This window comes from Acipenser ruthenus, chromosome 26 (genome assembly GCF_902713425.1).
Source record: "Acipenser ruthenus chromosome 26, fAciRut3.2 maternal haplotype, whole genome shotgun sequence".
Lineage (NCBI taxonomy): Eukaryota > Metazoa > Chordata > Actinopteri > Acipenseriformes > Acipenseridae > Acipenser > Acipenser ruthenus.
The window spans coordinates 907658-929389 of NC_081214.1; the positions used below are offsets into that span (position 1 = coordinate 907658).

General features: G+C 45.4%; 1 protein-coding gene across 15 annotated transcripts in view; it reads right to left on the minus strand.

Annotated features, from left to right (window-relative positions):
* LOC117430611 (unconventional myosin-XVIIIa-like) overlaps positions 1-21732 on the minus strand; it is an 84527-nt gene that overhangs the window by 15483 nt on the left and 47312 nt on the right. For all 15 annotated transcript variants that reach the window (XM_059001248.1, XM_059001246.1, XM_059001247.1 and 12 more), the window contains 19 exons: positions 20294-20438; positions 19638-19797; positions 18961-19147; positions 17770-18010; positions 16410-16519; positions 14740-14805; positions 12249-12377; positions 9777-9920; positions 8810-8899; positions 8309-8428; positions 7748-7865; positions 7096-7223; positions 6356-6510; positions 5414-5537; positions 4885-5085; positions 4470-4580; positions 4082-4186; positions 3583-3729; positions 2708-2821 (listed from right to left, as the gene is read on the minus strand). In XM_059001248.1, the coding sequence (XP_058857231.1) occupies positions 2708-2821; positions 3583-3729; positions 4082-4186; positions 4470-4580; positions 4885-5085; positions 5414-5537; positions 6356-6510; positions 7096-7223; positions 7748-7865; positions 8309-8428; positions 8810-8899; positions 9777-9920; positions 12249-12377; positions 14740-14805; positions 16410-16519; positions 17770-18010; positions 18961-19147; positions 19638-19797; positions 20294-20438 (2595 nt within the window). The remainder of the gene's footprint in view (positions 1-2707; positions 2822-3582; positions 3730-4081; positions 4187-4469; positions 4581-4884; positions 5086-5413; positions 5538-6355; positions 6511-7095; positions 7224-7747; positions 7866-8308; positions 8429-8809; positions 8900-9776; positions 9921-12248; positions 12378-14739; positions 14806-16409; positions 16520-17769; positions 18011-18960; positions 19148-19637; positions 19798-20293; positions 20439-21732) is intronic.

Here is a 21732-nt window from a genome sequence, read left to right on the forward strand (position 1 = left end):
AGCAGAGCGCATGGGTTTGCAATACAGGGTTAGAGGCATCAGCGCTATTTCTGCAATACTGCAGCGATATTAACTAACAGCTCTAATTAGCAGCTAAACAAGCATGGCTAACATGCTTTGTACCTTCTCTGGTAATTTTATTTCTACAATACATGTAAACGAGCACAGAGGAGTCCGTGCCAGGGAATATTAACGAGCATGTGGATTATGGTAAGATAATGAACCCATTAGCACATAGCGGAGGAATGAAACACCTCCTGAAACACAGAGACATGATGAAATCCGTCCTGTTAACATATTGCCAAGACGAACTGGGGAGAATGCAGAACGGACTAAATGTATTCAAATTCTAAAAAGTAATTTCTCGTTTAAATGTGATTACCAAGCAGGAGTCAGGACCCCCTTTTCAAAGCAGGGCGCTTGAATGCAGATGTCATTGCTCGCGCTCCTCAGAGTAGGCAACCTGTCTAGTGACGTGCCAGGCTGACAGCTCCGACATGATTCTGACTGCCTGATTCGGAGCAGCTGAGCCATGCCCGAGGCTGCTGACCAGCGATCGTTTATAACCAGACTTCATCATGCTGGGACAATTACTGCATCTGCCTTTCCCCCTCCTGCACAAAGGGTGCATTTAAAGCATCAACATCATTGTCCGGTGTAGATTTGACAATCAGGAGTTGCTTTATTCTTGGAATCATTCTCCAAAGGTAGGAGCAGAGCGCCAATAAATACAGTATCAGCAATTTCCAAGACGTTTGCATGCTCTTGTCATTTTATGAAGAACTTCCCAGAAGTCACTATACTGTAAATCCTGAGGAAATAAAGCAATGCTATTTACAGACTAGACGGAGCGCTTCGACTGAAGAGCACTCAGAATGATATAAAGATAGCACAGAGGCACGTGATACTGTATAAGGCAATGTGGATGAGCACGCGCTGAACACTGATTGAATAAACTGGAACTAGAACAGCAATGATTCTCTCAAAATGTCTTCATGTCAATGCCTTTTATGGCACTGCTGCACCACATGGACATTTAGCAGAAGAACCCGGCACACAAGACAAAGGGTCAAGAGCTGCCTGGTCCTTTTTTTGGTACTGAATCATCATCTGACAATCAACCCAGCAGTGAATCTGCTGCCTTGATGCTCTGCACTAACTTTTATGGAGAAAAATAAAATGCGACCATAATTGCAGCATAGAGATAAGGTCCATCCAGCCTTAGCAAAAGATATTAACTTGGAAAATTAGATGGTGCTTTTTTGAAAGCGAGATTAGAAATGTATTCACTTTTAAAACGGCGAAATGGAACATGCATCTGCCCAGCTCCAGATATACCTAACAAATACAGAAGCCCTTTCATATTTTAAAAACCTATGTACTGTACAACTATCTAAAGCAATGTGTACTGTGGCTTACTGTATGTTTTCTCCTGTTTGTTTGTTTGTTTTTCTTTTAATATATTTTCCAAAGGAAACTGTGCATAAACCAAAGATAGAAAATAACGTGCAATGAATAAAATCACCCAAGCCGTTGTTTACCAACTAACCCTGCCATTGTGCAAACTCAATTACTTTTTTTCTTTGCTTGATACACAGATAACAATCTAGCCAAGCCGCTGTTATTAAACCCCAATGTATTTTTGCAGCAATATGTCTTGTTAAAATTAGAAATGGATTTTCACAAGCATGCCATTACATGCAGCACCATTTCTTTGCAACCACTGCAGTAATTGAACCTGTGCTCTGGACCAGGAGTGGCTGGTGGAGTTGGATTGCTGCAGCAGCTCAGGAGTGGCTCGTGGAATTGGATTGCTGCAGGAGCTCAGGAGCTCAGGAGTGGCTGGTGGAATTGGATTGCAGCAGGAGCTCAGGAGCTCAGGAGTGGCTGGTGGAATTGGATTGCTGCAGGAGCTCAGGAGCTCAGGAGTGGCTGGTGGAATTGGATTGCAGCAGGAGCTCAGGAGTGGCTGGTGGAATTGGATTGCAGCAGGAGTTCAGGAGTGGCTGGTGGAATTGGATTGCAGCAGGAGCTCAGGAGCTCAGGAGTGGCTGGTGGAATTGGATTGCAGCAGGAGCTCAGGAGCTCAGGAGTGGCTGGTGGAACTGGATTGCTGCAGGAGTTCAGGAGCTCAGGAGTGGCTGGTGGAATTGGATTGCTGCAGGAGCTCAGGAGTGGCTGGTGGAATTGGATTGCTGCAGGAGTTCAGGAGCTCAGGAGTGGCTGGTGGAATTGGATTGCAGCAGGAGCTCAGGAGCTCAGGAGTGGCTGGTGTTACAAAAATTGTTCCTCCCATATATCTGCATGAATAACTCCTGACACCGGGTTTATTCAGTAATACACCTTAACAAGGTGAGTTCTGAATCCCAGGTCTAGTGTGAATTGCAAGACCTTCTAGGGGCACCCAGGAACCTCCAGGGCAGTTTGAACACGTTTCCAGTGCAATACAATACAATACAATACAATACAATACAATACAGTTTGCTTTTATATTGCGCTTCATGCAGAGTATCCCAGGAGCTTTACAAAAACAACTAAAGGCCCTCCTCGCCCCTCCTGATTGTAGACGACTTCTAGAAACTATCAAAAGCTGAGCATTCACTGATCCCGAGGTGCACAAGACTAGGAGCACGAGGTACCAACAGTGAAGGGCCTTTTACATTGAATACATGCAGCAATTACAATTCCTTTAATGAAAAGCACTCACGGCTGACTTGGTCTTGGAGATGTCGTCCATCTGAATGTGCATATCTTCAATCTCCACCTCCATGGATTTACGAGACTTCACCGCCGCCGCGCAGGTGAACTCGGATTCCTCCAGCTAGCAGAAAACAAAAACGCGTCAGCAAAAACTGCACAAGCTCGGAGGGCTAAGCATTCACCGTGGAAGAAACAACGCATTGAAAAAAAAAAAACCTATTAAAAACACGTCAATCACAATGCCCTGATACCCTGGCAACAAAAGCACTATAGTAGTACTACAGTATACTGTAGGACTTTATAGTAATACTCATTTGCAGTATTTTGTAGTAATATGATAGTAGCACTATAGTGCTTTATAAGAGAGAGTAACAGTGTGACATTTCATAGTATTCTGTAATAGTATTAGGCAGCATGGCTCCGCTATAAGCTCATACCTCAGTTAAATCCAGGAAGCACAAAGCTGGACTGGCACAAGGAGCCTGTGAGTAACGCAGTGCTTGTAAAAGACAGTGAACACTATTGCAATGACTAGATTTGGAACACTGTTCTATTAACAATATGTTATCACTAGGTGATATTTTTGGTATCATAGTTTATTATATAATCAGCAAGGATTTTGAAATAAATGCTGACCATTTTATCTTGCATAAGAATTTTCTCTGAAGCAGAAATGCAGACGTTTGGTGTCATCCCTTTGAGATTACTGACACGCTGCAATCCTGTTAAGAAGAATGTCACTGAATGTCTCATTATGCACACTGAGAGTGTCGATCCATTCTGAAAGCGTGCCACGACGAACACGCAGCATATACAACAGATCTATCGGAGCAGTAAATTGGTGTGGAGATGCTGCCTGCCTGCAGTGAGGAGACTCCGTACCTGGTTCTTGAGCTGTGCAATCTCCCTCTTGCTCGGTGCATTGTTCTTCAGATGATCCAGCATAATCTGTGCGTCCACCAGCAGAGCTTTGGTGCGCTTCAGGTCCTTCCTCAGCCGCTTCTCGGTCTCTAAGTCGTGCTGGGTGACCTGATCACAGACACAGACAACAAGCAAGAGAGCTGGTAGAGGCCCTGAAAGATCGCCACGAAGAGAGAATGTAGTGGAAACAGGAGGGAGACTGATACTCTTCATTAGAACACATGAGGGGCTTGGAACGGCTCTGCTTTTGCAAGATGGACATATGAAAAAAACAACATATATATATATATATATATATATATATATATATATATATATATATATATATATATCTGCATGAATCACGTGCACCAGAGCACCATCACGCAGGGCAGCTTATCAAAAACTATGTAAAGCTAGTTGTGCTATGATACCAAGGTATGTGATGCCTCGTAACGAATCCCCAGCCCCTCGTTAGTACCTGCTCACTGGCCGCGGACAGCTTGCTCTCCAGGTCTCTCTTCTCACGGAGGACTTTCTGCTTATCATCATACTCTTCCTCCAACTGCGCTTCCATTTGCTTTAGCTGGGGAGGGAAAAAAAAAAAAAAAAAGCTTTTAAATGTTGGGTTTGTTTCACCGAGACGGCATTAATTGATAAAGCCGTGCATGGTGTGCAATGTTTCCTTTAATGCTGTATTCTACGAAGACCTCAGTGCTGGGAGATTCCAGCAATGGCATCTTTAGCAGTTTGCGTTATGTGTTCCCCGCGTACAGTACGCAGAATATAGAATTAGTGATGGTGATCCTGCTGGTCTGTTTTTGAAAACCGCAGCAGTAGAGATCAGGGGGAGAGGATCGATGGAGTACCTTCTTCTGGCAGGACTGCCTGACCTCCTCCACTTCCTCATCCTTGCTCTCCATCTCCTTGGACTGGCTCTGTCGCAGCCGCTCCAACTCCATCTCCAAACGCAGCTTCGCCTGAAACAAAACAGACACAGAAACCACCCACATGTGTAGAGCTTATCGGACACTGAAATGGGATTTTATTTGATCCCATTTATAAGCATGCAACTATAACATCAAAAAAGAATTAAAACTTTAATCCAGCAAAGTTTTGGCAAGGTATATTTTTCAGTTACACTGGCCTTTACATTTAGTGGAATGATGAGTCAAGGTTTTAATTCCATGTGTGGGTTTGCACAGCGTCATATCACAGCGGCCCCTATATAGTCATACTGTACAAGTCTAACGGAGAGCTGCTTTTCACTGGCCGGCGCCCTACCTGCTCCAGCATCTGTATGGTCCCTGCTTGTTCGTCCAGCTCCTCCTCCTGATCCTTGGCCTTTGCCTCGAGGTCGCGCAGCTGCTTCTTGACCTTGGAGAGGGAGGCCTCATCCTTCGACTCCTGGGAGGACAGATCCTGCAGCTCCACCTCCAGCAGCTCCACCTTGTGGTTCAGAGCGCTGATCTCCGAGTCCTTGTCCTGCAGGGGAGCGGATTGATACACAGTGAGGACTGCACCGAACTGTCACAACAGAAGCCTATTTGCCTTTGCACAGGTGGAATACAAAGCCATTGCTCAGGTAGCTTGGGAGTAATTATTATTATTCCATTCAAAAAGTAGAAAAGCAAAACGCGAAACGGCTTTAATTAAAAAAGGTCAGTAATCTGGTGCATCCGTAAAACAATGAAATAAAACGCTCGATCACAAAGCATGCAGCAAGACGAAGAAACATTTAGGAACGCATTCAGAAGAGAAGTCTGAATGAGGGTCTCTCTGGATTGAGCGAGCTTCTCTGGAGCAGACGTACCTCGAGCTGCTGTCGGAGGCTAAACACCTCCCCGGTGAGAACGTCCTTCTCCCGGCTCAGAATCTCCTTCTGGAACTTCTCTCTCTGAGCCTCGTCCTGGGCCTGAGACAACTCAGAGTCGAACCTGCGACAGGGGGGGACAGAGTTACAACAGAGCAGCACCGCATAGTCGATCAGTCGAAGACCAAAGGGAGAGTCGACCTGGGAAACTGTGGGACGACTAGTCGCGCCTGACCAAAGGAGAAACAGGAGACTGGTAAATTATCCAGCTGTGCCACCTGGCCCTTATTATTGTATGCTTTTTTTCATCCAAAGCCTTTGGGGTTTTGTTTGAAGGAAGGCTGCGGACATTCAGCCTGTATGAAAGCTTGCCGCATTTTGACATTTAAAAGTTTGAAAATGTTTGTAATGGGTGTGCTTTGGAGATTGGTTCGAGGAATGGTAATTTGACAAGATGCTATATAATGCATCAAAATAAAGCACTCCCACTGCTAGAGGTTACCTTCTTCCCTTTTGAAAAAGCAATGCAAACAAAAAACCTCTCTTCACCCTTAACAATGCACAAGAAGTAACAGCGACAGAGGAGAGCATGTGACAGAATTACTTATTTATAGCAAGAATGAAATCCAATACTTCAACCTCAACAACAAAAGATGACATTAGCGGTCTGCAGTTTAGTCTGTTCATTTGGCACTCACAGGGGATCGACAACTAGCCAATACGGTTAAAAAAAACTAAAATCAATAAAAACATCAGCAGGATCTCTAAAACCCAGTCTGTGAGTTTGAGCAGGATGGGTGTGTGTAATCTGTGCACTTTCCACCAGTGCTTCTCTGCATCTAAAATAAAAAAGCTACAAGTCCGAGCCAACTGGAGAAACTACTACGAGCTTCACCGAGCGTCTGAACAGTGTGAAGCTGGCTCGTCTCAGACGCTCCTTACTTTCTCTGCTTCTTCTCCAGCTCGTGGTTGCGTCCCTGCTGGCCCTCCAGGTGCAGCTTGGTGTCCTGCAGCTCGGAGGTCAGCCGCTGGCATTTCTTCTTGAGCTGCTGGACGGTGCGCTGGCTCTCCTCGCTGTCTGCCTGCAGATCTGTCAGCTGAGGAACACACGGTGAGTTTGAAACACAGAGAAGCAGGCGTTGCACAGAGCTGACAGTGCAAACACTTCAGAAACTATTAACATCCCTGCTGGTGAGCTTATAACATGTTCAACGGGTACCTCAAAGGTTTCATGTACCAGAAAATATACGAAGAAAACTATGCCCAGAAGCCTTAACCATCCCTTTTAGTTGGTATACGGAATGCTAAGCTCCTTTATTAAATTGTATTGAAAATATCCATAAATAATTAATTTTTTTTTTTTTTTTTTGTAAACATGCAAGGGCCAATATGAAAGAGGTGTACCTTCAGAAAGTGTGCTAACCTAGTCTGTGACCCTACTGAATGAAACAAGGCATGCCTCATCATTACAGCACGCTGGAAAACAGAACTCATTACCAATGTAAAACTGAACCCTGCTCATCCCCTTTCCTTGTTTGCAAACTAATTCAACTTTGCAAAGGGGAATGACAGATGCACAGCAGTTTGAACAGATCAATGTTCCATTCAAAAGTGTAGATTTCCGTGCTGCAGGACTGGCCGATGGCAGGCAGAGTCGTTTAGATGTGTGCAAGGTGCCGTACCCGTCTCTCCAGCTGTCTCTTGTTCTGCTGCTCCACCTCCAGCTTGTCATCAAACTCCTGCTGGAGCCTCTTCTTGGTGAAATCGATCTCTCGAATCGCCCGATCGTACTTCAAGCGCCACTCTCCACCTGTGCAGAGCAGGTAGGGGGTTAGGGGAGGGGAGGGGTTAAACCCAATAAATAAGGATACCTGAAGGGAACGTTCTGTGTGGTTCTCCTACTCATCACACTTGTCAACATTTCTGATATTGTCACTACTGGTTTTACTATGAGTTTAATAAGACACACCTGAGCTTCTTACCTATACACTGGAGCTAATCCGGCACATTCTAAAACTTGGCATGTGGGAAAACTGCTCTGCAATAGGAGTCTTACTTCCACCCCTGCACACAGACACACACAATATTTTTAATGCCATTTAGACGCTCCCTTGGGTACTGGTTCTAAACTGTCCAAAGCTGGCCCTTCCACTCCTGGTCTTTGTTCCAACCCTGTTCTAAATTGTTTAACTGAACCAATTAAACCTGCATCTAGACCCTGAAGAGGTTAATTCTCTCACCGCACCTGTTAACCCTGGAGTGGAATGGCCCTCCAGGACCGGGATTGGACAGCCCTGTTCTAAGCTGCCTGCACGGAGACCCTCTCAAACTCACCCGAGTCGTCGTCGTCATCGTCCAGCTCTCCGTTGAGCTCGGCCGCTCTCATCAGCCTCGCCTCCATCACTTCCATTTCCATGGAGTCCATCTGCTTCTTCACCGTGTCGAATTTAGCCTGGAATCAAACAGATAGTCCTTAATCCCCAAGGCAAACAAACAGGCCATCTGTTAGAGGAGACAGATTTAAAAAAAAAACTACAAAAATCCTGCGTTTGCACTGAACTCGTTTGCGCTTTGAGTGGTTTTATTTCGAATGTAAAACCACTTGTGGCCAGCCCACCTACGAATCAGCTTTCAGAACACACGTTTCTGTACATGAAAGGCTTTGCTCATCTCTCAGTCCCTCTGCTGTGCTCTGTTTTACAGCTCCCACCCTCCTCGGCAGGGTCAGCACTGCAGGGAGAGGGGCTCTTAAAGACACACTGGACCTGGCAACTCTTTACTCTAAACCGCCATGCAAGGGCATTCATTGCAGGTCGCAATAAAACCCTTCTATTGTATTGCTTTCAGTCTGATCTTGATCTCCTGCTGCAGGAGGAGCGGAGACTCTCACTGTACCTGCAGATCTTTCATTTCTTTCTCCAAGCGCAGTCTCTCCGAAGTTTCTGACTCTAAAAGCTGGGAAGCCGATTCTCCTGTGTTCCTCTCATCCGCGAGCTCCGAGGAAATCTCTGTGATCTGTGAGGGCAACAGAAAACACCCATGCAATGATTCATCAAACTACACACCTTGAGTAAGCACCCCTGCTATATATTATACAGTATCTGCACTTCCTTTAGCAAATAACAAAGCCTTTCTTAATTTTGTTCCTGTGATTGTTCACAGTCTGTAGTAAAGGAGACTGGGATGGGGGGGTTTCATGAAGACAGATTCATTTGATTCAAGGGAAATACAACTTTAAAAGTTGGTCACTAGAAATCTCAAAAACACGAATGAGTTGATGTTGCTGACAAGCACATGGCCGAATGCCCTATTCCTGTTCCCAACAGCAGAATCGCTCAATCCCAGAACAGCGAGCACACTGCAGGCTCCGGTCCTGCAAGCTTTCAGCAGTCGTACCCTGCACTCCAAACGGTCTGTGTTCAGTCGCAGTTCATTCCTCTCTTTTTCCACTTTTTCAAGTTTGCTGCGAAGCTGCTGAATTTCCTCCTAAAAAAATGAAAAGTGAAAACAAAATTGTTTTTAGAAAGAACTCTATAAAGTTTTTTTCCATCACCCCTGCATTCTCAAGTTTTGGCTTCTCAAAGCTGGAAATAAATAAATACATACATACAATTAAATACCTATTTCTCAGACACTATAAATGCTAAACCCTCTACTCTCACCCTACACAGCTTTATGTTTTGTCTCTTCATGAAGTTGCTTTGCTTGGCTTCAGCCTTGCACATCAAACATGCTCCTATCTGACAGTCGCGTAAGGCGTCTGTTCTGAAACTGATCAATGCATCCATCTGCAGGCTAATGTTGTTGTTTCCAGTCATGAATTGCTGTATTCTTTGATCCATGCAGAAGGAAAAAGACAATGCATTGTAATTACAAAAATACAGCTTCCAGGTTCCAGTTTATATATATATATATACACACACACACACACACACACACACACCTCAGTGAAAGCATGGCAAAGCATAGGTAAGCGTTGTAAAGAATAGTAAGGTATGGTAAAGCATATTAACAAGCATGGCAAAGCAGGGTAAACTGTAGTAAATGCATAGCATAACCATGAGAAAAGCATGGGAAATCTGCAAAATTACAGTGCAAAAACTGCGTGGCAGACATTGATAAGGGACAGCATGAAGGGGTGTAAGGGTAAGAGAGTGCAGGGGTGCAAGGGGGACAGCGTGCATGGGTGCAAGGGGGACAGCGTGCAGGGGTGCAAGGGGGACAGCGTGCAGGGGTGCAAGGGGGACAGCGTGCAGGGGTGCAAGGGGGACAGCGTGCAGGGGTGCAAGGGGGACAGCGTGCAGGGGTGCAAGGGGGACAGCGTGCAGGGGTGCAAGGGGGACGGCGTGCAGGGGAGACTCACGTCTTTGCCTCTGATCTGCTCCTCGCTGAGTTGCACCTCGATCAGGGGCCTTACTGTGGTGAACAGCTTCCACCAGGGCCAGCCTTTAACGCCTTTGTTCTTCTTGATGTTCTTCTGGATGCAGCGGATAGCGAGATCCTGGATCTGAAACAACAGGACACAGCCACAGTGTGAGGAGCCACAGTGTGAGGAGCCACAGAGTGAGGAGCCACAGTGTGAGGAGCCGGAGTGGAGCGGCGGAGGAGCCCTCGGTCCAGAACACTGGCTAGTGATCTGAGCCTTAATCCCAGCTTCACATTGTAAATCCACCATGACCAGCGCTACCGCTGAGAGCGTCGGAGCTCAAACATTAGCCTGCCTTAGCCACAACTCTGAGATGCTTACAGCATGAAAAGCACTACACAAAAAAAATTCAACAGGTGATTACGTTTATTAATAAACAAACTTTAAAACACGTAGATATTGCACCTGTATTAAAAGTCAGAAACAAACAAAAAAAAAAGTTTATGTTACCGATTCAACAAACTTCAGGGCGTGATGAGAGCGGACAGCGCTGCAGCATTTTGAATGTCAACGCACTGCAGATTTTGTTTAACTTGAAGGGGTTCAAATAAGCAGTGTGCAAGAGGGACTGCGCCGTCAACAATGAGGTCCATTTAAAAGAACAGCCAGGGCCACTTTAAATATGTAATGCTCTCGACTCACAATGAAACCCACTGTTCAAAAAGCGAAGGAGGAGATTACCATGGTGTGGGCTATTGATGGGAGTTGCCACGACAACACAAGTGAAAGAGTTCTAAACACACATCGCTGCTGCACTTACCTTTACCCCTCTGCAGTGCAGAACGATCCTCTTAATAACTTTATAAACGTAATAGACTCGATGCAATGCAGGGTTCTTGAAGGATTCCATCAGTGCAACTGTATTTAAATCAATGAAGTGAAGGCAGCAAGGAAACAACTTCATAGGCTTTGCATTCTCCTGCACGCGACATACTGCAAGCATTGGCAACAGCGTCTGATAATCTGGAAGCCCAATTAAAATGATGGACTCTAAGCATCAAGTGTCCAGAGCCACGTAATGCAAACACCTATTCATATTTGACAGTATGAGAGGTTTTAGCATGCCAGACAAAACTGAGCCGCGGGTTAATAGCATTACAAAAATATTAAATACAAAAGAATTTGTGTTTTTCGGTCCAGAACGAATGATAAAAGCAGAACATCAGATTACTCGGCTTCTAACACAAGAAAACAAAAGTCCTAATTCCCAATTAAAAAATGCATCTCTCTCTCTCTGCTTTGAAGTTTAGCCACAGCGAGCACAGGGAATTAGACAGACAACAGCACACTGTGACGTGAGCTAGCGGAGAAGCAATTCAAAAGTAAAATCGTCTATTGATAACTTTACTTAAGAATCAGGAAAGTAGGTTTTTCCATTCCTAGTTATGTGACAATTACTGGAAAACAACCTGGATGAGAAAGGGGCATGTCTACAGTGTCCAATTTACTACGTTCAGTTAATTAACTGGAACCTATGGATTTCACTGGAAAAATACTCCATGCAATTTATACCACTGATACACCAGTGTGCGAGGCCTCTGCACTTAACTACAATAAATATTACAAGCACTGACTTGTTCTGAAAGATTTATACAGATTCAAAGTTAATTGGGCTAACCTTTTTATGTCTAAAGTAACTCTTTAAAACTTTGGGAGATTTAAAAAATCAGAAGGCTGCGTGAAGATGAAATAACTCATTTTAAAAAGACTTGAGGACAAATTTTTCTGTGAAAAAAAAAAAAAGAAGTTGCCGAGCAACCAAGATTGAAGACAGAAACTGGGAGCAGAGAACATGCTGTTTATATTAGAAAACCTCTCGACCAACTTCCACAAACAAGACCCCAAGGCAGCTCAGCGACCGGCTGGCATCCAAGTGCTCTCCAGACACAAGCTGTACAAAGCACATGGTTCTGTCATTAGACCTAATGAAGCGACAGCCTGTACACATGTCTCTTTATTGTCAGTGGAAGTAACTGCTGTATAATATACCGTACTCGTGAGGCTGCTCGCTAAAAAGCAGTGCCAAAAAGGTCAGTATAAAAAAGTCCTTACTTACAGAAGAGCTGGAACAGAACAGAAAGAAGTGGGTTTCCTCATTGAACCAAACAAAATAAAAGAAATTGAATAACGGAGGAGATGTTTGTAAGCACCCCGCTTCCTGTCTGCAACCCAGATGTGTCGGCAGTGAAGTCCTCGTTATACCAAGCGGGACACTCACGGCTAAAGGTTAAGCAGAGCTTTGAGGCATTTTCTTCCTGCCTTAGTCTTACCATTTTAGGGTAAGCAATGTTAAGGTCAAGTGCAGGCTGCATTCTGAGGCTCTAATGTAAATACCAGTGTGAGTACGGAGCAGTAGGCTGGGGGGGGGGGGGGGGGGGGGGGGTCTGGTCCTGTGCTGACTGAGCATACCTTTCTCTTCTTGAACGACTGCCTGGCCATATAGCCCCGGCACACCCCCTGGAAGAGGGAGATGTTCCTCCTCGTCTGCTCGTCTCTTTGCTCTTCCAGTTTAGCGAGAGTCCCTGCACGGAAAAACACCTGCGGAACGAGCACACACAACAGAAAGAAAGAGTTCAGATTTGTTTGAGGCGAAATGATACTGGGGTATTCCCTCACCGGGCCTGATTAACCACTACTCTGCATTTAAAACCGTCCCTCTATGACTGCTCTCTCTCTCTCTCTCTCTCTCTCTGTGTTTATTCTCAGTACTGAAAGTTTATCTCAAATGTCTCTTTTCACTCCTAACAGAGAGAGGAAGCTTGCGTTGGTGTTCAGTTCCTCCAGTGTGCCTCTCTTCCTCTGCTCCAGCTATAAAGGTACCCTTGGCCTTGCTCTCTATCCCAATCCTGGGGCACTAGTTATCCTCCAGTCTAAAGAAAAGCTCTCTTGTCCGAGTCCAAGCCCAAATGAAATGCAATTGTGCAGATTTCAAGTGTTTGATCCCACTTCTATGCTCTGAACAACAAACCAGCAAATAAACGGTACTTGCTATTCTATGCCAATGCATTTCCAGCACTGTAATTCAACACAGGCCCAATTCCATGGTGACTCAAGCTCTCAAATACAGTTCAGATTTTGATTAGGATGTAAAGAATTACTACAAGAGCTACCTTTTCCAGCCATTAAAAATTATCCAATATAAATTAATACATCTACAAATTATTTCTGCCCTGGCACCTGGACTCTCTAATCCCCATTTTAAGTGCTATACAGTGATTGTTAATTGATGTTCAAATACACTTTGGTTGCTGTGCCTTGTCTTGCGGTGCAGACAGAATTAAAAATTGTGAAACAAACCTCAATTGAAATAAAAGAAGAAATAAAGTACCCCTCCTCCCTCACCCCCTCTTTCAACTTGGCTTCTGATGTTAATTCTCTCCTAATTCAGCGCTGCAAACCACACAAGTGTTTTTAGAATACCTTTATCCCAGGGGGTTGCAGGTAATTGCATTTCCCTGGTAAAGCAAACACACAGAGTCCTTCACTGATGATTTCTTTTAATGAAATCCCAAAGATTTGCCTTAGGGCCTTGGGACTGCCTTCCAAAGAGTCTAGCTCACTGTTGTAATGTAATTCTACCTATATGAGATCCTCGGCTTCTCACCACGAGTTTTGTATGCCTTTGCCTAACCCCCCCTCACAAAGGCATGTATCTTTGGTGTCCCTCAATCTGGAACTGATTACTAGAATGCAGGCAAGCACTACAAGTTTTGAGTTTGTGCAATGATGGGGATGTAAACTGGTGTGTACTGGTAGTGCTGTGAGATCTTCATGCTTCCCAGTAAAAGACCAGTTTGCATTCCACCCCAGTACTTCAATACTGCAGCTATCTTTCATTAATAATAATAATAATAATAATAATAATAATAATAATAATAATAATAATAATAATAATAATAATAATAATAATAATACGCTGAGCAGTGTTTAATGCAATTGCTGGTGCTCATATCTTTCTCTTCCCTCTCTGTCCTTGTGCATACAAATCCAGAGCGTAGGCGCGCGTGGGGGGGTGAAAGAGTTTTTTGTTTTCCTTGTGCTATTGAAGTGAACCAGAATTCAGCGGCACATAAAAGAAACTGAACTCGCGCTGTCCATTTCTAAAAGGCAGCTGATGTAAACCTACTGAAAGAATGTTTCACATTCAGAACCTATGAAATCATTCCGGGCCCCGCAGGCAGACAGTGGACTGCAGTGTCTCTGAACCCCTGATTTCCAGGGAGTGTGTTACATTGTAACGAGGGGGTGGGGGGGGGGGGACTGTTAGCATTATCAATCCATCAACAATGTGGGGTTCATTCCTCCCCTTTGGCAAAGTCTCTGAATATTGCATTGTTTCGCATCTCAAGGTCAAAGCGATTCTAAATTGTGAAACTCTAGCAGGGTTGTATCCCTGAAAAACTACACTGTAGTTGGCACTCCATAACCTTGACAGTGGAGCGTGTTACTCCAGGAGCACTCAAGATCCACTCCGGGAACACATCCCTTATTGTCATTGAAAAACATTGGAATTCTCATGTCAATTCAGGAATGAATGAATCAGAACAACAACAATGTTGCCCAAGGAGCTTTCAACAGCTGCAGCTGACAAACCGAGAACGATGCACCGCAGTCAGTTCAACGTCTGCCTGAAGCAGCAGAAACGGGTGAGGTCTGGTTCTAATGTGTTTGTAGTGAAAAACATTTTACAAACAGCCCCGCTTGTCATTGAGTTGTGTGTAGGTGTACCTCTTACTGCAGGTGGTTGTGGAAGACAGATAGATGCCTTCTGACTAGGACTGCTGGACCTGTCGCTTCAGCTGCATGTAAAGCCTGCTCTGATAAAGTCATTTAAGCCAGTCTGGCGGTCTGCGTGCTTTACTCTTCTGGGATGAACGATGCATCCCGTGCTCATGCTCACCCTGCTCAGCCCCATGTGATAACTGCTGTTCTCTAAATCCAGGGACTCCAGAAGCTCTTCAGCAGCCTAAACAAAGACAATGAAAAAGAAATACAAACATGAGCTCGCATACCAAGAAAATATCATCCTGAAAGTTTCAAAAGATTTGAAAAGCACTTGTCCTCTGGCAGGACATGTCATTTCCCTTTGAAAACAAAAAAGGAAAAGTCTGCCCCGCTTCCAGTTCAAGCTCAGCCGGAAAACGGGACCACCAGCCATCTCCAATCGGAACATAAACACATCCTGGCATTAAAGCATGCCCCCCTCCCCTCCCCCTCCTCTGGGGCTTGTAAACAGACTCCCAGGAGCATTAAGGAAGACGCCTGGCTCCTCCGTCTACATCACCCTATAAAAGGAGAAGGCCAGAGGGCTGACTAAGGAGGCTTTGTTTCCCCTCAGTTACCAAAGAGACCTCTTCTCAGCTGCTTGCGTAAGACAGCCTGTTGTGGAGGGAGGACCTTTTGTATTATTTTTCAGCGAACCCTTTTCAGATTGCTGCTCTTCAGCATCAGAAACATTCTCCCCCCCACCCCCCCCCAAGCACTGCCTCTCTGTGTTCACGGGAGTTAACTCACTGCCGAGACATTTTGCTTTCATTATCATAGCTTCCGTCATTAAACAGCGATTCGGATTGTGTTTTTTGTTTCAGCAGCTATAGATATTTCCTCTGTTCACCTCCATGTGATGGCTACAAGTTCAGATTCTTTATGAGCAATGACTGCCCACGCTTAGAGGTGCCATCTGTGCCGAGTACAGTAACTTTGGGACAGTTTAAGATTTACTGGGCTCTAGTCCCAGCGCTTTGGTGCATGAGTTATTTCAAGCCTGATTAAAATCTCTTTTGATTAATTAAACGATGCTTGGTATTCAAGAAACATTCCTAGACGGACGTTGGCTTCACAGACAGCAGCCTGGAACCGGTTCACAGCGAGCTAACTTTATTTGACTAATCAAAAGGAGACTTTAAATAACTCGTTAATTTGAGATTTGTATAAGGGACTCCGAGGATCCCCTTTGAATGAGACGCGCATCATTAAAAAGAGTTTTATTAGCTCACATCATTTGGAAGCTCTTAAACAGCATCTTCAGTGCCATCCATGCAAATCTACATTGGAAATGGCTACAGAGTCATAAAAACCTGATTAGTTTTGCTGTATTGCTCCAGTGCCATGATTATGATGAGAGAGTGGGTTTTGCATTACATTCAAATCAGCAAAACCAGTTACCACTCTTAGCATATTCATAATGAACTACAAACAACTAAATGAAAGCTTTAAATAATAAACTGTATAACCCTGCAAACAGTGGAGCGTGCCCGTGTGCTGCACAGCGCTCATATGCAAGAGAAAAGAACATGCAGGACTATTTCAGAAACAAAGAGCACGTCAGTTTTACTACACAGTTTCCTGTGATGTTGTACAGTAATGTGCATTTATATAAAGCAGTCTTGCTTCAAATTAAGTTGATTTTCTTCCTGCATTTTCTATGGGGGTGCTTCTACTCTGTGGATCAAAACCTAAACAAGTTTGTCCCTCCCCCCCCACACCACCAGTATAAGCTCATGCCCCTACTGACGTGACTGTGCAGTCATCACAGACTTTAATGCACACTATCATGCTATTGCAACTCACCCGTTTTTCATCAGTGACGATGTAATTGCGCCCGTGTTTCTTTGTAAGGTGTGGAGCCAAGACGTCGAACCTGCGGCGGAACTCAGAAAACACCATGTGATCTGGGTAACCTGGGAGGGGTTACAGAACAATGCATTAAAATATAGTGTTTTTACATGATTCAGTGTTACAATGTATCCTGCGTTGCTGCTGGCAACGAACGGTCACAGCAAGAATCAACTGACATCCGAATTAAAACAGATCTGCTACAAAAACGTGCTCTGAGTTCCAAAAACCTCACTGCTGCACTAAAAGAACTTAAATCTCTTTCGACAGTGTTAGACTCCAACCAAGGAGCCACAGAGGAACGTATTAGGAAATGAATAATACTCTGCCAGGTTTTTACTGCGTAACCTAGAAATCTGCTCCAATAAATCGTTTTTATGAAGCCAGAGAGCCACAGCAAAGTATTCACTCTACCCAGACATATGCAGCTGTGCTCTTCAAATTAAAAAAGGGTTTTTTGTTTTTCTGGTTCAGAATAACAGAAACTCACAGGATATAAATCTGTCAATATTTCAAACAAGGGAAAACCTGCCTTGAATTGCTGTGAATTATTATTTAAATTTGATCTAAAAAAATTGCTGTGAATTATTTAAATTTGATCAAAAAAGTATGATGCGTAGTTTCATGGCAAACAAGAAATGCAAGTGCGTTTACAGTGCATTGTAGCTCTGTTTATAATCAATACAACTGAGGAAACAGCAAAAACATACCTTCATGGTGGCACTTCATTATACTAGAACTCTGTAAAATGAATGCAATTTTAGTGAGGTCTGCTGCTTCCCTGTATTCTCAACCTCCCTCCCCAAAAAACAATGCCCTTCCCAGTGATTGGGCTGCTCGCCATGTGACCTTATCAACACTGACCACAGCGTGCCAGCTGGAGATAAGGGTTTGAAAATGAAGTCCTGTGACTATCTTCAGATACAGTTTGCAGCCTGCGTGCTGTCGCAGCACCACACCTGGGCGGCACACTGTATTCACAAAGCACTGAACACCAAGCTACACTGGAGAGTAATTCCTACAGTACATGCACAAGAATCGTTTCTGCAAGTTCTGTAACATTAGCAGCGTGAGCTTATTAGCATGCTGGTAAATCAGGGATGGAAATAAGACTCCTACTACATAGCAGTTTCACGCATTCCAGGTTTTAATAAGTGCTTGGTTAGCCCCAGTGTACAGGTAACAAGCTCAGGTGTTGTCGTATTATACTCATAGTGAAACCAGGAATGGATCAGACTGCAATGCAATGGGAGTTTCCATCCCTGTAAATGCTTTGTTAACTCCAACACATGCCATGTTGGCAGCGCTGACGCACCTTGGCGGTATATCCGGAGTGCGTCGAGCAGCTTGGAGCCACGGAGCTGAGCCCGGAGGAGGCTAACGTCCAGCTGCATCAGTCCGGAGTCGCAGTTCTCCCCGTGGGGCTCGCCCTCGCCAGCCTTGGGCGACGGGCCGCCGGAGGAGAGCCGCACATCTGAACTGAGGGCGTCCGCCTTCGGGAGCAAGCAGTGCACAAAGTGGAGCTTGGACTTCTTCACCGTGTCGATCAGGGCATCCTGCACAGGGCAACAGCACAGGATTAGTTCAGTCACTAACTCAGGTGTTCAGGAAGAATTCTAATACTCTATGGCAGGGATTGTAAAGTATAACATATGATGGTTATGAGGATACTGCACAACTCATTGACCAAAATGGCAAAGCTTGGGTGCCTTGCGTGTCGATTTCTACCACCTTACTGAAAAGCAGCCTTTAAAAGGGCATTGCCTTCCCCAATTGAGAAGGCTGGCAAGAGAGGACTAAGACTAGTTTAGGTGGTTTCTGGGGATGGCAGCCAAAAGGGCATCGCAACAGTTTTCAAATCCCTGCAGCAGAGGACTCCAAATATGAGCATGCAATCGGCTGGCAAAAATAATCATTGAAATTGAAAGCGAGCGTGGTCTGCAGATCGGAGGAGATGCCCGCTGTTTGCTGTGTGTTTTTGTTGCCGAGTAACCAGGGATTAGGAGGCAGAGAGAGAGAGACAGACAGAGAGAGAGAGGTGTTTCTGCTCCTCTAACTGACCTTAAAATAGTTTCATCTTCAAGGTTATTATTGCTAGTGCAGATGCAGCGTGTCTGTGCCTGATGTCATCACTCGCACTCCGACAGAGCACTCGCTTCCAGTATCTCAGGGATCATTAGGTCTCTGATTTGTTTGGGAGCACTGCATTAATTAGCACTGACAGAATTGCAGCGATGGACCCTGACTCATCACTTGCAAGCTGATCTGGATGCTAAGTGAAGGGCTGTCTCATGCTGGCTTGCTCTTGCACGTCACAGGCTAAGACTTACTTATGACGTAGGGCTGTGCAGGCAAAATGCACCGAAAGTAAAATGATTCAAGACTATTAGTTTCAAAGTGAAGCATCTACTACCGCTGCACTATAGGGACGCACCACTTTCAAAGTTTAATACAATTCCACTTCAAAGCCTCTCTCCTGACGGGCAGGCTGGGCATGGCGACTCACCACTTGCAGTTTGATCTGGATGCAGAGGCTCTTCTTCTTGACAGCCGCCACTCCGGTGGTGAAGGTCTTCCTCATGCTGGTGGCTCTTCTCAGGACAAGCTGAGAGCTGCCCTCCAGCCCCGCGATGGAGCCCGACAGGACGGTCGCGGAGCCGGCGCGCCCCATGAACAGGCAGCTGATGTTCTTCCTGAGAGAAAGCAAAGCAGGGATAGAGATTAGACTCCTCTTCCATAGCGGTTTCATCCATTCCAGGTTTTACTACAAGCTTGATTAGCCACAGTGTGTAAAGGTAACAAGCTCAAGTGTGTCTTGGTAACCTCCTAGCAAAACCAGTGGATCAAACCGCTATGCATGTCTTCTTTCCATGCCTGGAAAGGGATGTGTGTGAGAAAAAAAACCCAACAGTTCGTAGTTTAGCATCAAAGGGAATGTGTGGGTGTTCAACCACATCACTCCCTCTAATCCGCTATCTGACTTGAACACCAAAAATAACTTACTTCTGAAAACAGCGAATTAGTGTGAAGGACCCATATAGAGTAAAATAGAGTGCTTGTGCAACTTACTGTCAATGTGGGCTAGCTGTGAATCAACAGAACAAGTGAATTACTGAATGTGCACAATTTCTGCGGCAACGTTTGTTTGAAGGAAAGCTAGGAATAAGAAGCGTCTGTTCTCACTTCTGCGAGTCCTGCAGCAGAGTGGCTGCGTTCTGGGAGGCGGGGTTCTGCTTGGCGTGGGACAGCCAGCCCCGGGCATCGTACTCCACCCAGTCCGTGGCGTGGCTGTGCCCCAACAGGAAGTGATGCGGCTTGTCACTCTTCATCAACGGGTTCTGACCTGGGCGGCCCCAGGAAAACAAAAGCATTACCAAAGAGATGCACGTTTACAGACACTAAGAGACACTGAGAAAGGCTTCTAGCTGGAATGCTTGTCACTGATCTTATTACGTATTTCTAAATTTAGTAGTACCTTTATAAATGTTTACCATAATAAAAGCATAGCAAAGTGTAACAGAGCACAGTGAAAGCATGGTAAAGCATAGGCAAGCATTTTAAATTATAATAAGATGTGGTAAAGCATATTAAAAAAAGCATGCCAAACCATGGTATAACCAGGGGAAAAGAATGGGAAAACAGCTAACCTACAGTGCAAAAACACTGCTGTAAACTTTTATAAGGGTCATGGATAAAGAGATACACAACACAGATTTAATACTTTCTGCACAGAAACTAGAGCCATCAACAACCGCCTACATTTAATGATCCCTTACTTCAGGACCACACTGTATATTTCCTACGTAGTACCAGTGTGTGTCTTTGCTCTCTCCCCTCACCTTTCTTGTCGCCCCCCTCGTGAGGTCCGTAGTACGTGAAGAGTCTGTCCAGGAGGGTCTCCTCACTGCCCCCTGGCTGCAGCGCTTCCTCCTCCATCAGCCACAGCAGCCCCCGGGCTTCGTCATTCCGGGCCAGGCTCCGCACCTGAGTATGAGACACACCGGTGGCTCAAACACCGCGCCAACGAGGCTCGCCTCCCTGCTCTGCAAACACCACGCCAACGAGGCTCGCTTCCCTGCTCTGCAAACACCACGCCAACGAGGCTCGCTTCCCTGCTCTGCAAACACCACGCCAACGAGGCTCGCTTCCCTGCTCTGCAAACACCGCTCCAACGAGGCTCGCCTCCCTGCTCTGCAAACACCGCTCCAACGAGGCTCGCTTCCCTGCATTGCAAACACCGCTGCAACGAGGATCGCTTCCCTGCTCTGCAAACACCGCTCCAACGAGGCTCGCTTCCCTGCTCTGCAAACACCGCTCCAACGAGGCTCGCTTCCCTGCTCTGCAAACACCACGCCAACGAGGCTCGCTTCCCTGCTCTGCAAACACCACTGCAACGAGGCTCGCTTCCCTGCTCTGCAAACACCGCTCCAACGAGGCTCGCTTCCCTGCTCTGCAAACACCGCGCCAACGAGGCTCGCTTCCCTGCTCTGCAAACACCGCGCCAACGAGGCTCGCTTCCCTGCTCTGCAAACACCGCTCCAACGAGGCTCGCTTCCCTGCTCTGCAAACACCGCTCCAACGAGGCTCGCTTCCCTGCTCTGCAAACACCGCTGCAACGAGGCTCGCTTCCCTGCTCTGCAAACACCGCTCCAACGAGGCTCGCTTCCCTGCTCTGCAAACACCGCTCCAACGAGGCTCGCTTCCCTGCTCTGCAAACACCGCTGCAACAATTTGATAAGGCGTTAGATTTAGCCGCGTGTTGCTCCAGCTCTAAGTTTAGTTTCTGACATGTTTCATTAGACTTGTATAAAACGCAGGGTTCTCTTCTATCTCACATACTGTTTTTCGGTACATGAGTGGAGTCTCTCGAAAGCCCTGCCTCTCTGCCGTATCTTCTGTGCAACCAATACAGCAACAGTTTATTTGTTTCCTATTACATTACGCTTAGATTTTTCAGCTCGTATCGGACAGCTTCACTTAACACCGCACAATAAAATTCTTCATTAGACTATTTTCCATTACAATAAGTCAATTACATTTTTTTCTATTTATTTACACACTGCTTGGGGTAATGTTCTAGCCATGCTAAGCATTTTCTATTTACTCCACTTTCATTTGAAGAAGCTATACAGACAAACACAGTGTATTTTAAACAACCTGATTAGCTTGCCTTAAGTTTCCATGACAATTGCATGCTGTGGGTTACTGTACTGATTAAACACACTTCATCACCACACAGCACTCAACACCCACATGTTGCAAACACACCAGCCGCGTT